The sequence below is a fragment of the Furipterus horrens genome, unplaced genomic scaffold, assembly GCF_987537825.1.
Source record: "Furipterus horrens unplaced genomic scaffold, mFurHor1.1.pri manual_scaffold_15, whole genome shotgun sequence".
Taxonomy (NCBI): Eukaryota; Metazoa; Chordata; class Mammalia; order Chiroptera; family Furipteridae; genus Furipterus; species Furipterus horrens.
Genome location: NW_028327185.1, coordinates 8,976,974 through 8,992,311, shown reverse-complemented (window position 1 = coordinate 8,992,311; position 15,338 = coordinate 8,976,974). Strand labels below are relative to the sequence as shown.

Below are 15,338 nucleotides of genomic sequence, written 5' to 3'. Positions count from 1 at the left end.
CGTAGGACTTCAGAGAATGGGAGAGTACAGTCAAGTGGTAAACAAGGATCTAACTCTTAAACTTCTTAAAATGTGCTGTTACTATCATTTAAAATGTCTAAAGTCCTTAAGAAACATTCTTTAAAAAACACGATATAGTAAAAGTATAATAAGATTTTAAAATATGGTATAACCCCGGTTTCTTATATGTACTGATTTTTAAGCATATGTGCCAACATTCAAATATTAATGGTGGAGTAGAATCAGTCACCGAAAAGAATTGAGTTCAGCCCATGCTTGCTGACCTAGGGCTTGTTACAGGCATTAAAATCCTAAATCATTCTTTCTCATGTTTTACTCTTTAATTTTTGCCATATTCATTGGAAATCATAGGCAAGTTATGGGAGAAATAATAGACTATCATTTTTAAGAGAAGAAATTTCCTTTTATGGTCACAAGACATTCTCATTTTTCTGTTGCGCACCCTTAATGCAAGAATGGCAGAAGCGACAGAACATCACATCAAACAGTCCTGGTTACTCCTGTGACCTCGTGCTCAGGAGGTGAACAAGGCCATTCAAGTCGCGGAAAGCACGCGAGGGCCGTCCAGATGGGCCCGCTGACTGCTTCCAGGTAAAGGGTGGCCGCGGGCATGGGGTCCTGGCCACTGAGCCTGACCCCCGAGCACCAGCTGCGGCTCTGGGCGCCCCCATTTACCTCTTTCCCAAATGGCACGTGCCTCCTGCGACAGCAACCCAGTGGCTCAACAGACACTTGGGAAACGAATAACCAAATTTTAATGAACTTTTACTACAAAGAACTTCAGCAAGAGGGAAGATAAAGTTCAGTGAGCTTCAGTAAACATTTTTAACGTAACAGTCCTTACGACCAGATACTTTTTAAAAAATGAAGCTTACAAACACACTTGCTCTGCATTCAACTGGTATACACTAAAAATAGGATAATAAATGGAAATACATGTTTTTATAGCATTTCCACAGGAAATGTTCATATTTTTCAAGACATACTAACTCATTTAACAGTTACATACACTACATTAACTAAAACACAGGTATTCTTTATTGCACATTTCAAAGTTGGAAGGAGGCTGCAGCTTATGGGGTGATTTTTATTTAAGGGAGGGGGAATATTTTTTAATTGTTTGGCTCAAAAATGCAGACTGCCTGGGCAGCTGAGTTCTAAAAACTAACTTGATTTAAGTTTTTGGGTTTTGAAGACTGTGATGAAGAGCACACAGTCCGCCATCTCTCAGACTGAGGTCAGAGTTACGGGCTCTGCTTCAAGGCCTGGGAGGAGCCCTGGCTCCTGTTCTGCGCGGCAGGCGGCAGCTCCTCTCTCGAGCCGGAAGGCAGCAAGTCTCTTGCAGCAGGTGCAGGATAATCCTGGGGGCCGTGGTTTGGGGGTGGTGGTGGTCGGGGACCAGGAATAAAGTACTCTCGAGGGCCGGGAGAGGTGACAGGTCTCAAGGGAGGGTGTCCTGGCACGAATCCTCGGGGATCAAAAGGCACATCGCGTTTCCCAGGTGGAACGCCTGGTGCATATTCTCTGAGGCCTAGAGGTGGCCGCATGCTGGGGCCTGGAAACATAAAAATCACATCATTAAATATGAATGGATCTATATTTAGGTGATCCCGGGTATGTTGGTCTTTCATTTCTCCCAACCCTGGAAGTTGGGTGGAGTCCCCACTTCATGGATCAGTCAGACCGAGGCTCGGCAAACCTGAGGCCCAGGCCTGCGGCTAGCCAGCCATGACGCCACACGAGCAGGATGTAAACGCGCCACCGTTTCCGGCCAAACAATTCTGCCATCTTGATCTCACAAGAACTTGGTTTGTATTTGACAGATTATGAAGAAAGGGCTTCACAAAATAAAGAAATTTTGATAAAGGAAATTCCATGTCTACTACTGTATCAATTAAAATCTTATGCAGTAGCTCGGCATGGACTTAACAAGCCATCGAAATCAAGGTGCCTGCCCTCCTGGGAGGCCTTCCAGCGGCACCTCATTAAATTCAGCACCATCCATTAGGTAGCTATTACATCCTGCCTTGTCTTTATTATTATTTTTAAGATTGATTTATTTATTTACTAGAGAGGGTAAAGGAGAGAGAAAGAGGGAGAGAAACATCGATGTGTGGTTGCCTCTCGCATGACCCCTACTGGGGACCAGGCCCACAACCCAGGCATGTTCCCTGACTGGGAATTGAACCAGCGACCCTTTGGGTCAGAGGCCAGTGCTCAATCCACTGAGCGACACCAGCCAGGGCCTGCCTTGTCTTTAAAACTTTCTTCCCATTTATTCCCAAGGTGGGCGTGAGCGTCTAATTTTCCCTTTATACTTGGACCCATCTGCATTACACAACATGTGTAGCCCGTCCTGTAGGACACTGAGGGCGGAGGGAGTGAGATCCGTCAGTTACGGGGCCTGGCAAGCAGTTCAGTAAACATCTGCACAAGCGGTACTCTGGCTTCCTGTGAGCAGCCCCTTTCTGCAGCCCCTTTCTGCCGTCCCTGAGCCACACCCACTACCCACCGCAGGAGAGGGAGACGATGCAGTGCCCCACGGGTCCCAAGAGACTTGAGGGAAAGTTAAGGACTTGGCCGGCTCTGTCCTTTCATTGCATAGCCCTGCAGTAGCAACCCAAGTCTTTAGCAAGAAACAGACTGAGATGACGAGCAGGTCGACGTCCCAACAATCATACCGAACGGCGGCGGGAAGGGCCGAGGCCCGAACGGCCCGCAGAGCTGAGGCGGCAGTCCGTATCGAATGGGTCCTGGTACGGGGCCTCCCATGGAGGGGTTCATGAGGGGCACCCCTGGGAAAGGAGGGGGCCCTTCTGCAGCCACATTCACCTGTGGAGCAGAAACACTTCATGTTCTGAAACACTCTGGTACGACAGACAAAAGCACCAGCACCGGCACCGGCTGAAACCCAGAGAAGCAGCTGTCAGGCACCTGCCGAAGAGCAGACCCGGTGCGGGGCGAGCCTGCCCTCCTCCCTTGTTCCCAGACGGTGCGGGCAGCCTAGACGCACAGCAGTGAAGGGTTTATTGGGGTCGTACTGTTGCTGGTCTGGGCAAGTCAAGGGAGTACTGACTAATTTTTAAAAAGTCCCACCATACCCATGGTAATACATTTTCCCTCCCATCACAACAGCTCATTATTTCCATACTAAGAATGGAGAGTAAATGGGAACAAAAACCCATTCTCTACACATGTAGTCATAGCTACTATTCAGGGTTTCTTCACTTAATTCTCAGACGGCTAAATCTCTAGGAATGACCGTCTTGTTGTAAACAGGAACTCCGGGAGTACTGGATAATTTGCTGAAGGTTATACAGCACGTAAGGGGCTAAGGCAGAAGTCAGTATCAGGTTGGTCTGCCTCTAGCAAAGTAACCTGTTCTCTTCGTCTGAAATCTTCAGAAAGGTCTTAGGTCTTACTCAAGCTGCCCCTGGAGGAAGAGATCTGTCAGAAGAGGTGTGTTCCTGGAGTCTGCACTGAACCTGGGAATTGGTTTCCAATAGAAACAATATTCTATATATAAGTCAGGCGGGAACAGCGCTAATGCTTACCTTCACTCACCAAATGATACTGTGTATTATGAGATATGCGATCATGACTAACCCTTTCTTACACAGGTTTTGATCTCAACCTAGGGAAGCACTGTGACGTACGATCTGAGGGCCTACACTAGCCGTGCAAGTGGCAGGAAAACACCCGTATTTCAAGGCTGTTGCCTGGCACTGGCACAACGGTAATTACAGATCTCACTCGTCGGTATTTCACCTCCGGCAGACATTCTTCTGTCACCAAGCTGTAATTTCAGATTACTCAAAACAGGGTCTGCCTAGCATACAACTGGAGATAGTCTTAAATAGCAGCCTTCCAAGCCAGTATGTGATAATGATGATTATGCGATACCCAATGCATTCCCTTTGCCTTAAAGCACTCAACACTGAAGCACACCACGTAAAGGTGGAGTGACGGCTTTGCACATTTTCGGTTAATTACAACCCTCTAAACGGGTTAATCACATAACCAAAGAGAAACAGGAGAGAAAAAAAACAACCAACCAGTCAGACGGCAGCCACCCAGAACCTCTTCCAAGTCGAGGACCGGAGTAACAGCACACTGCTGTGCAGTTTAAAGCAAAGCGGATTAGCGCCCTGCCCTGCGTGTCCTTTCCAGAAGCACGCCGAGTAAAAGCCAAGTTCAGTCCTCAGCCTCTAAGTACTTACTGCTACTGGATGCTCAGCCAGAGGTGCAACGCTGGGAACCAGAGGGCCTTCAGACTCTTGGAGAACAGTGTGCTTTTTAAAAACATAAATGATAGTACAGAGATAACAGAACACACAAACAGGAAATGGCTGAGGCAGAGAGGGTGCTGAAGAAAAAGAAATGTTCCCTGAAATACTTACCTTGCCCTCATCCATCCCCTTAGAAGGGGAAGAGCTGCTTGGGCTGCTGTTCACCATGGGAGCGGCGCCAGATCCCGGATCTGTTGAAGGCCAGAGAACTGAGTTAGACTTACTCTGACTTCCACACTCCTTGAGGAAGAATAAAGTCCTCTATGCCCTGCAGCCATGATTTTAGACCCTGAAGACACTCCGGTCCCTCCCAGAGGCTGGTTTCCCACATGCCTCCGACCACTGGAGACCATCCACTAAAACTGGAGAAAGCAAGCGCAGAGCCTTTGCATGGATTTTCAGGAAAAATAAACCCACTGGGGACAGGTCAGGGTCCAACTTTACCTAGAAAGGACATCGCAACCTGTGCACTGAGGGAAGTAACATAAGAGCTTTTCTGGCCTGAACGAGCAGAACGGGGGGCCAGGCCTTCCCGCTGCAGGCTCGATGCTGCTGCACAGGCTGATTTCTTCAGTTTGTATGTAATGACTTCCATATCTTACCAAGTTTTACAGACATATTTATGAGTAGAAACAGATTTACAGCATTTCATATTATAATGCGAAATGGTGGTATGCATAAACTATAGTCTTAAGGCTACTTTTATAATATTCAAGAAGGAACACCCTAGAAATTTAATCCAAAGATAAAGGCTTACGCATCAGAGTAAAAAAAAATTTTAAAGCAAAAACAATAAATATTTATATATTTACTTATATGTATTTTATATATTTACTTATATATAACACATAATATTAATAATTATTTCTGTTCTAAAGCAGATCTTGCAATAGACTATCTGAAATGCTAAGAAAAATTAAGAAAATTCTCTATGTTGGACAGGCCTAAATTCTAAAATACTGTTTGCATTAGGATTCTCCAATAAAAGGGGAAAAGTCTTGAAACAGTGCACAGGTAACGCGTGAACGCTTGCTCACCAAATTCACTCCGGGGCATGTCTCTTCGGCTGAGTGTGGCGGAGAGCGGTCTCGCGGGCAGGTCTCTCAGCGGAGGGGAGCACTCGCCCCCGCTCACGGGCGATGGGCCGAAAGAGCCGTTCTGGCTCAGGGGACCTGAACACGACAGTCCACCGTTACCACTTTCAGGAACCCTTTGTTTCTTTCCTAAGTTCTTAGGATTATTTCTAGGGCATCATTACAGGGACACACAGAAACAGGAAGTAATCTGGATACAGTTTGCGCCAAAATAGAGATGACCACCCTTCAGACGGGCCCCTACCTCGTCGTGGCTGGTTCTGTGCATTGGGTCTTCCTGGCATTGGTTTGACAATCACAGGTTCTTGTTGCAGCATGGCCATCTTTTGGGTTAATTCCAATAATCTTGAATATAGAGAAAGAATGGGCTCAAATATGAAATAGAAAATCAGTTCTTACCAGATACCACACAGCATAGCCTTAAAAAAATTCTGAAACGCTCTGAAAAAATAGGCATCAAGGTAACATACTTGTGTCTCAAGTTGGCCGCTTCCCTCTTCTCTTCGGCCATGGCCCTTTCTGCAGCGCGCGCCTTCAGCTATCGGGGGAGAAAATATCCCGCTTCAGTGGCAGCGGACAATGCACAAAATAAAGGGAAGGAAAAAATCTTACCCAGTTATCGTGAGCTTTCTTCTCATTAGCAGAAATCTGAAAAAGACAACACATCAAAAAATACATTTAGGGATTCATTACAACAAACTGTAGGACAGCCCAAAGAATTCTGCAGCTGCAGGGCAGTGTAATTACCTGGTCTTTAAAGGAGCGCTCTGTTTTCTGTAATTCATCCTCCAATTCTTCAATTCTCCACCTAAGAATTTCACTTGCTTTTATCGATCAGCACAACTGAATAAAATTTTAAACAATTTCACCATGTTCCTTTACCCTTGCTGTACCCTTAACGATTTCATCCATAATACAGAAACACATTTTACATGGTTCTAACAAGAGTACCATATGACAGAAACTAATACTGCATAATCTCCTTATTTATTACTCAATGGCTGGAGAGTGTGTTGATACATTATAATTTCTTTAACTGCTATGAGTATCTTCCTTCATAAAGTTTTTTGTTCCTTTAATTATATCCATAGAAAATCTCCCAGAGCGCTGAGTCCTGGGCCTGTCAGCACGGTCATGTCCAGGTCCCCGTGCAAACCGTCTTCCTAAAACAATTCCTCTGCCATGGAAAACCACCCAGAACTGTTGGCATGAACCAAGTTCCCTACAGTCTTGCCAGTGTTGGCTGGGTGTAGGGAAACTTTTGTTAAACGTTTTATTCCTTTGTTACTTAAAATTTTTTTTCTTGTGAGAATGAAATGGAGTCATGTCCTCTGACATTACTTATGCTTCGCTGCTACTTTGTTCTACAAACTGTAAAGCTGTCTGGTTTCTGTTAAAGCCGATAGGAGTTTCATTCTCCGGAAGCTGAACTCACTTGTAGGTCTTTATCTCCTCGGCCGCCGAGACCGCCTTTTCGTCGGCCGCCGAGAGGCGCTGCTCTCTTTCTCGCCGCTCATACTCTTCCTGACTCAGCTTCCTAAGAGAAAACCAGGCGTCAAGGGAAAGTGTTTCGCCTCCTTCCGAGCGGTCTGTCTGAGAGCCTCCATTCCAATGCTACTGCTTCCCATTCTCTCTCAAACACACAGACGTACATACAAATGTGTGTGACCCAAGGGCAACTTTCTTATGCCTGAGATGAGGAAAGCTCATTTTATTTCAATGTGGCACGCCAGGGCGAATCTACCTAACACAGTAAAGCCCACTGGGATAAAGCTGAAAATAATTCTCTCCATTTTACCAAGGGACGACCTATAATTACTTCCCTTACTTCTGTCTTAGAAGGACTATTTCTCAATTCAAGACTGGCACCATGATAAAGATAGTCTGCCGAAGACAGTCCATTAAAACATGGCTTCTGTCCATACAATCAACCACAGAACACGTCCAGACTTCAGATCCCAAACTGCTACTACCTATTTCAATGGGAATGTGACGAGGAAAGAGACAAACCTAAGGAGAAGCAGTGTCCACTGAACAGAAAAAGAATCCGAGTGTCCCACAATCAGGGTACTACCTACTGGGAACTGGGTTTAACCCCATAACCTTCAAGTTCAAGATGTCAATCACCTATAACATATATTACAAGGATAGCAATGCTTAATGGTTTAAAAATGCTACTTCTTACTGTTGGACCTCTGCACATAATTCAGATTCAAAAGATACTCAACCTGAAACTTAACTTGCTATGAATCAGAAGCAAAATGAGAGCTGTAGTAAAAAGGGTCAATAACACCAAAGAGAAAAAAGGTTTACGTATTCTTAACTGCCCTCTCAATACTTCAGCAAGTATTTCATGAGTGGCCACAATACACCGGTTACCAAGGACAAGGAGCTCCAACCCTAGTAACATGCTAAGATGGAACTGTGGACAGATACTATTATCAGAGGCGGAGTTCGCTACTCGACAAAACTGACAGGGTACTCTGCAACACCTGGGGATTAAATCTAAAAGACAAGCAAAATGGACCATCGGGTATCCTCATAATGGAATGAGCACAAAGACCTTGAAATAACTGTGCCTTATAGATTTAAGGAAGTAAATGTCAAAACTATGAATTTTAGCAGAGGAATAGAAACTATAGAATTGAAACCTAGTGAAGGTTTCACTCAGTGAATGATTCTAGCAGCAGATTTGGTGACTGAAGTGAGATTTTAGCACACTGGAAGATGGGTCAGGAGAAAAAGAATCTGGAATAAAGGAAAGAAAAATACAAGTTATGGAAAATGGGGTAGAAAGGGAAAATAACAATCCTATACTAATCACAGAGGGAAAAACTATTAATAATCTTTAAAAAAGAGACCGAATGATTTGTAACTGCACACACATTTAGTCAAACGACAGTACGCTTAACCCGTGAAAACCTCACTTTTGTAGCGCCATCTCCTTCTGCTGATAGAGTTCATTCAGAATCTCCACTTTCTGCTTCAGGGTTCTGTTTACTTCCTCCAGCCCGGCTTTGGCGGCCTGCAGAGAGCTGCGGTCACCTTCTAATTTCTTTATTTGGTCTGGAAAGGATAAAACATCTGCGCTTTGTGCGCGCACTAGGACTTGAGGACTTGAGGGGCTGGAGCGAAGAGGGGTGGGTGTGAAACATAAAAACTGGAAGCTACTTTTTCTTTCCAATGCAATTCTGTAGCGTTCCAGTATTTCACAACTTACCTTCCAGGTCACACTTTGTGGATATGGAGGCTCTCAGCTTCGACTGTAAAAGTTTTAGATCCTCTTCGATTATGGATATTTCCGTTTGTGTCTAAAAAGTGGGGCAGAGAGAAGTGTTCTTAAAAACGAGGCACAGTAAGAATTCCCCAGCACGTATGGTGTTATAAACAAAGGGTTCTACCCGAGACACGTCCATCATCTGCTGAATTTGACTTTTCATCTTCTCACTTCGGTCACCTAAAAAAACAAAAGGTTTCCGTTACTTTTTCATCCCATGCTTTTTAACTACAATTTCCTTATCCCCCCCCCACCCGCCGCAACTAAACAGTTACCACGTTTAAACATTCAAAGTGAAAACAAATGAACCAATAGAACTGATCAGGCTACTTGACTTTTAAGAGAAGCACAAACTTATGTTCAAAAAGTGAAGGTACAACAGAAATGTTTGTGTGATAAAAATGTTATCCGTGCTGTTCGTGAGCAAGGAGGTATGTACGAGGCAAAGCTTTCTGCCCGCTCACATCTGTCTCCACCTGGTCAAGTATCTTATTTAGAAAACACTCACTCCTCTGTTCTCGCCTTGGATCTGCTACCGGGGGGGTGGGAAACACCGCGTATGCAAGCAGTATCCAGCTAGAGAAACAGTATCCAGAAACATCTCATCATGAAACACAGCTTAGCTTTAGCTTCTGCTCACGACCCTCGTTAGCTTATGGCTCCCACCACCTCACTGCTCTGCAGATCGGTTGTGGGGCCTTAAAACCACACAGCTACAGAGATGACGAGCATTAAGTTCAAATGCCATCTCCAGGAAGGTAAGGAGCAAGTCTCTCCGACTGACTACCGTTCAGCACTGAGCTCCAGCGCACGCATCTAGTTCTGATGAGGTGGAAAAGCAGTCAGTGCTCCCTGTGTGCGCACTGTTCTCCCACAGCCCACAACCCACCTCCGCCCCACGCACAGACGTACAGACAAAGCCAGTGGTGTGTGTCCACAACACTAAAGCTTAAGAGGAGACTCTGTCAGCCTTAAGGGAGCATCAGTGTACATAACTAAAGACAGGAAGGCAAGGAGAGGACAAACCTCCCTGAAACCGTTCTTACCTCCCACTTCCCCATTTGCTAATTCATCTGAATCATTTCCTCTTTTATTTTGATGCCCAGATTCAGATTCACAATCTAACCGATTCAACTGTGTGATGCAGTTGGTCAAAGCCTAGAAAAGAAGCAAAAGGGTATTAGAAAGACCCTCTCAGTTTTAATTAACCAGATTGCATGGAAAGTCATGAGAATTCAACATGCATTCAAGAGAATGAACTTACATGGATATTATCATCTTTTTGAGTAAGAGTTACTTCCAAATCTTTCTGAGACTTCTCAAATGATTTGATTTGCTCAGTGAGCTCAGCAGATGATTTTTTCAAGTCTTTGATTTCCTGCTGCAACTGGAAAGTTAAAGCACATGAATTCCCAAATGTTAGGGCTTTTGCACGGAGACATCAGGACCACCTGAATGAGAGGTGAGGATGGAGCCCTGCCCCCTTTCTGCCCTGTCACAGTGGCCCCAGGCCTTGGGGAAGGGCCAAGGGAGAGGAGCCCCAACCCTCAGAGCTGCGGTGGGAACAGAAGGGCTGTCAAAAAAGTTGATCCAGTTTACTATATTCTTCAGAAAATTGTGGCCAGTTCCAATCACTCGCTTCCAATAGGAATGGAGGGGCACAATCTGGCTCCTGGGCTCCAGGTCATGTCTTCCCCCAGTCAGTGAGGCAGGAACTGCGCAAACTAATTCTTTAGTTCAAGAAGCAAACCCATCGCCTGCTTGAGGCTATTCAAGTTATTACCTGGTTGGTGTCTGACAGATAAAGACTAAACAAACACTCCGCTAGCTATAAGAAATCGTACAGAAGAACAGAAAAGCTGGGACAGATGGGGAATGTACAGATGTACTCCGTTTGGGGTCAGAGTTTGAACTCTGCATGTCTAAGAATAGAATCCTGCATACATATTTCATATCCTTAAAAAGAGGTTCTGAAAAAAGATGTTCAAGAGGACATAATATGCAGTTCTCTAGTTAACGTGATATATGACGTTAATTTTTCTTTACCTGGTCTTTCTTTTTCTTAAGTTTAGCATTTTCTTCTTGAACCCGATGGCATTCAGACTTCACCTTCTCTTCACTAAGTTTAGCTTCATTAAGGGCAATTTGAACCTAATGGGAAATACTCCCATTAGTGAATTAATCCCAAAGAAAAACAAACAAACAAAAGTTACCCTTTCCCAGTTAGACATCAGATAGTTTTCATTTTTTTGCAGATTCCAGCACACATAAATGTTGGCTCCTCAATAAAATTAAGACACCGTGTTCCTCTCTTGCAGGAACTGTAGGCAGCTTTACCTCTGAGAGTTCTGAGGCGTTCATTGCAATAACGTCCTTCAACTTCTCCAGAGATCGCTTGTTTTCCAGTATCTGTCACGTGGAAAAAGAATGCAAAAAATATATTAGGACTTCAGTAGGAACCCTGGGATATATGCTAAAAGAGAAGAGATAGCACGTAAAAGCAGGTGCCGCCTACAAGAACAATCAAGAATGCAGAAATGAGGAAAAAAGAAAATAATTAGAGGCCTAAAGTGTCTCATGCCACCCACGACCTTCTTGGCTACGAGGTTATGGGTAGATGACCAGACAAAAAGGTGAAAGCAAAGGAAACAAAACAACTTTCAAGTAAACCAGTTGAAATCAATGGTTTTTCCGAGGGATGGAGAAAAAAAAAATCCCCAAGGTCACTTTACAAATTCTCTGGCCTGAACTAAAAATGGTTCAACTTGAGAATAGACAAATCTCACACACAGAAGACTTCCAAATAAATTAGGAAGATACTGCCTCCCCTAGGAGGTGGAGCATATACTCTTCACTCTTTTTTTAACTGTGGGCTGTGTGTAGTGACTTCCTTCCGGAATACTGTAAGCAAAGGGTGAAAAAATGGGTAACTTCACAGTGGAGCAACCTCAGCCAGGGGATCAAGCAGCCCACCTGGGTGTGCGTCATACGGGGACCCTCTCGACTACTGATGCGTCTTTTATTTAATTCTGAAAGTGTTCTAATATTAAAAGTTTATTTTAAAAAAGAACCATACAAACAAAACAAAGCACTAGAACTGTCCAACTGGGCTAGTTTCTTAGTTGCTCTGCATGTTTCGGGGGTTGAGCCAAGCAATATGAGATTACCCAGGGCTGAGGACAGAAGATTTCCTAGAACCATAAAAGTAATAACTTGTAGTATTCACATTAAAAATTCCTCAAAAATGGATAGAAGTAGGTTCCATTTTCCTGATTCAGAATCTTACTTACTCTTGGAAAATGCAGAGTTCAACTCACCCAATCTACAAAGTAGTGTGGAAAAAAAAAAGTTTGAGACCCATTACGGTAACACCTAGCAGCAAAACTCTTACCAGGTCCTCATTCTTGGCGTTCTGTTCTCTCTCAGATTCTAACATCACACGCAGTTTTTTCGCTCTGTCATTCAGATTTTCCTTAGCTTCTTCAAGTTCCTTGATTTTATCCTACAGAAAAAGATATTAAGGTTAATAATAATTACTCATTATTTTCTTCTTGTTTTTAGAATGTAACCTCAAAAAGATAAGGGATTTTTACCTTACATCTACTTGCTTCATCAGAGAGAATCATATTGTGTTTCTTGGTTTCTTGAACATATTTCTTTGATTCCTTGATCTATTTAAATCAAGCATTCAAAATACAGAAATATGAATTATAGTGCTATCAGAACTTATCTCCGTTAAGTAACCCATTAGAAAAGAAAGTAGTATTTTACACATATGATGATTGCTTCAAATTTCGATGGTTGGTACGGAATAATGGCATTTAAGGGTATTACTTAAAAATAGCATAATAAGTAAACACTAAGACAGAGGGAGGAAATAATTAAAGTTGGAACCATGGAGCAGGGGACTAAAAGAATTATACCTTCTGTTCATAATTTGACAATTTTTGTACAAGGTCTGCATTTTCCTTCTTGAGAATCTTTAACTTCTCAGAAATCTGCTGTTCAGTGACTAAAAGAGGAGGAAAATACATAATATAATTATGATTACAAAATAAAACTGAATTAGCCAATGTATTAGCAACAAAGACATCTCATCCTGTACTGTGAAAGAAAAGAACTTTTTAGTATAACTACCAGCCTTTAAAAAGCAATCTGTAGTTAAGAGCAATAAGGATGTAAAAATATTATTTAAATTTAAGAAGAATGTAATTAGAACCTTTATTTCAATGAGTCTAGTTAAAATTATTTCAGAGATAGGAAATACACTAAAACTAAAGTATTTTAGCTTGCTATCCTTCCCTTCATGAGCACCTTTCATTGCAGAAACTGTGATCATTTCAAATACACATCACTTGCAAAGAGAAACAGAAAGCATAGCATGTTGAGTTGCATATCTTAGTCCTCAAAGTATCTATTTGAATCAATGAATATACTATATCGATCAACCCATTAGCACAGGAACACTGTTCACCTATATAAATTTGCATCACATCAACATTTAAAATCAACATGCCCCAAATTAAACCAATCATCTTCTTCCCACTTCCAGTCTGTCCCACCCCATCCTCTGTCTCAGTGGGTTGCATCACCACCCACTCTGTCACCCAAGCTACAACCTGGGATTAGTAAAATGTTCAGCAGGTAATAAGTCAATCAGACATCAGACATCACTATATCTACTTCTAGCTTGTAAAACTCCTATCAAACCCCAAGTTTGAGGGAACAGTAGAAACAAAAATAACAAAATCATCCCAAATATTTACCTTGGTACACGTGACTCTTTACCTAAAAGAGAGAGATGAAATGAAACTTGATGTCAAAGCATTTTATTATTGGAAATATCATAGGTCTAATACAAAAGTGAAATCATGACTACAAGAAAATTTAATAACAGTTGGTTCAGTCTAATGAGCCATAGGATTAGAAACAGGTTAAAAAGCATTTCAAATGTAACTAGTAGTGATTCTTCACAAATAGTTTCCGAAAGATAAAAAAGCAATAAGGTAAATGCCTCATTTTGCAACAAAAGGTACGTTTATATATCTATTAAGTAAGCACCAATCTTACTAAAGAAGCACCTAACTTTAAAAATGAAAATGGATAGTATTTTCATATTAAATACACTAATGCTTCATTAACCCAAAATTATCTGACAATCCCAAACAGCCAGAAGGGGGCGTGTAGAAATAATGATAGTTCGAAAAGACAAAATTAAATACATTATGTACTAAGATCTGCCTCTTCCTCTCACCAGAAAAGATCTTCGAAATCCTATTCAAAGCTGACTGCTGGCTGAGTTTAGAAATCTAACACGCTAGATCATCTGATTTTCCCACGCCCCTAAACACAGTGGTCATAAATCTGAAAGGGAAAAGAGAGCGCTACAGGAAAACGCACTAACAACAGAGACAGCTAACACCTAAATCACCTCCCAAACATAGCCATTATAGGATAATAAAATTTAAGCAACGGTCCAAAAAAGGATGTCTAAATGTCTTTAGGACCCATAACTTATTTCTTTTTCAAGTGTCATAAATGGTGGTGAAATACTGAACTGCACAAGAAACAGAAGGGCCAGTGATTATAAACCATTCCTTATATTGATGAGTCAAGGCGTACGTTAATTTCATTTACTTACAGCGAGGATGGTTCTCCAGAAGAAAATGACAAATGAAACAATCCCCAGGAAGGCCGTGATCAGCACAGGCTCCCAGGGCAGTCCATAAAAATCAGGCGCAGGCTGGCCCTCCCCAGGCACAGTAGAAAGCAGCTGAAACAGAAATGTTAGCAATAATGGGAAACCGGAAAGAAATTCTGTATCAACCTCCATCAGGTAACTTAACTGCCCCCTCAAAAATCTTCAGTCGACACTGGCAGCCTCACGTTTCTCGTTGTCTAACACGTCTAGAGTCCCTCTGGGTCACGCTCTTAGTTTAGCTGATTTTTAGGACTTAAAAAGTCACATAAAACAAAAAACTGAAATGCTACAGGAAGAAACCAACTTCTACAGCTGCAAGGAAAACCGAAATGGCAATAAACAACACAATGCGCTTTGCCAAGATCTCCAGTCTTCGTTCTGTTTCACCCGTACATGAAGACCAAGGCTGAGGAGGTTCAGAGGGACGACACCCGGTCTAGACGCCTCTGAATTGAACTGTCACCTATAACGCGCAATGCCCTAGTTTCAAATGCTCCCTCAAAGGCAGCGCCACGCGCACCTGCCCGCTGCTCCCGTCTCCAGGGCCCCCTCTGCCAAGTGCACAAGGAACTGTCAGGCCGGCCCCTCCCCCAGCCTGCCAGGGTCGCTGCAAAAGGAGGCCCCGCAGCGGCGGGGTGGTCGCTGCCAGGCCCGCGATCGCACACCGGGCAGTGACACAGCGCCTGCTACACCGCGCAGGGACGGCCGAGGACACACTCCCCGGCCCCCTGACCAGCACCGCGGGGTCCTGCCTGCCCCGGGCCTGCCGCTCCGCTTCCCCCTCGCCCCGTCCGCGAGAACGCGTCCGCCAGATGCCGGCGCTGGGGTCCCTCCCCGGGAACGGGGACCGTCACCTCCAGGAGCTTGGCGATGAGGGCCGCGTAGAGCACCGACAGGGGTCCCAGAAGATCCGAGTCCCCCGGGGAGGCGGAGACAGAAGGCACAGTGGCGGGGAC

General features: G+C 43.7%; 1 protein-coding gene across 1 annotated transcript in view; it reads right to left on the bottom strand.

Annotated features, from left to right (window-relative positions):
• Positions 1–770: 770 nt before the first annotated feature.
• MIA3 (MIA SH3 domain ER export factor 3) overlaps positions 771–15,338 on the bottom strand; it is a 35,074-nt gene continuing 20,506 nt past the window's right edge. Inside the window, exons 7-28 of the mRNA XM_090263397.1 lie at positions 14,323–14,454; positions 13,448–13,469; positions 12,605–12,693; positions 12,275–12,352; positions 12,073–12,183; positions 11,019–11,090; positions 10,728–10,832; positions 9,946–10,068; positions 9,728–9,839; positions 8,806–8,861; positions 8,625–8,715; positions 8,332–8,470; positions 6,840–6,941; positions 6,152–6,212; positions 6,017–6,052; positions 5,875–5,942; positions 5,649–5,749; positions 5,348–5,482; positions 4,422–4,501; positions 4,242–4,313; positions 2,703–2,853; positions 771–1,576 (exon numbers count right to left, since the gene is read on the bottom strand). Coding sequence (XP_090119523.1) covers positions 1,266–1,576; positions 2,703–2,853; positions 4,242–4,313; positions 4,422–4,501; positions 5,348–5,482; positions 5,649–5,749; positions 5,875–5,942; positions 6,017–6,052; positions 6,152–6,212; positions 6,840–6,941; positions 8,332–8,470; positions 8,625–8,715; positions 8,806–8,861; positions 9,728–9,839; positions 9,946–10,068; positions 10,728–10,832; positions 11,019–11,090; positions 12,073–12,183; positions 12,275–12,352; positions 12,605–12,693; positions 13,448–13,469; positions 14,323–14,454 — 2,247 coding nt within the window. The 3' untranslated portion in view covers positions 771–1,265. The remainder of the gene's footprint in view (positions 1,577–2,702; positions 2,854–4,241; positions 4,314–4,421; positions 4,502–5,347; positions 5,483–5,648; positions 5,750–5,874; positions 5,943–6,016; positions 6,053–6,151; positions 6,213–6,839; positions 6,942–8,331; positions 8,471–8,624; positions 8,716–8,805; positions 8,862–9,727; positions 9,840–9,945; positions 10,069–10,727; positions 10,833–11,018; positions 11,091–12,072; positions 12,184–12,274; positions 12,353–12,604; positions 12,694–13,447; positions 13,470–14,322; positions 14,455–15,338) is intronic.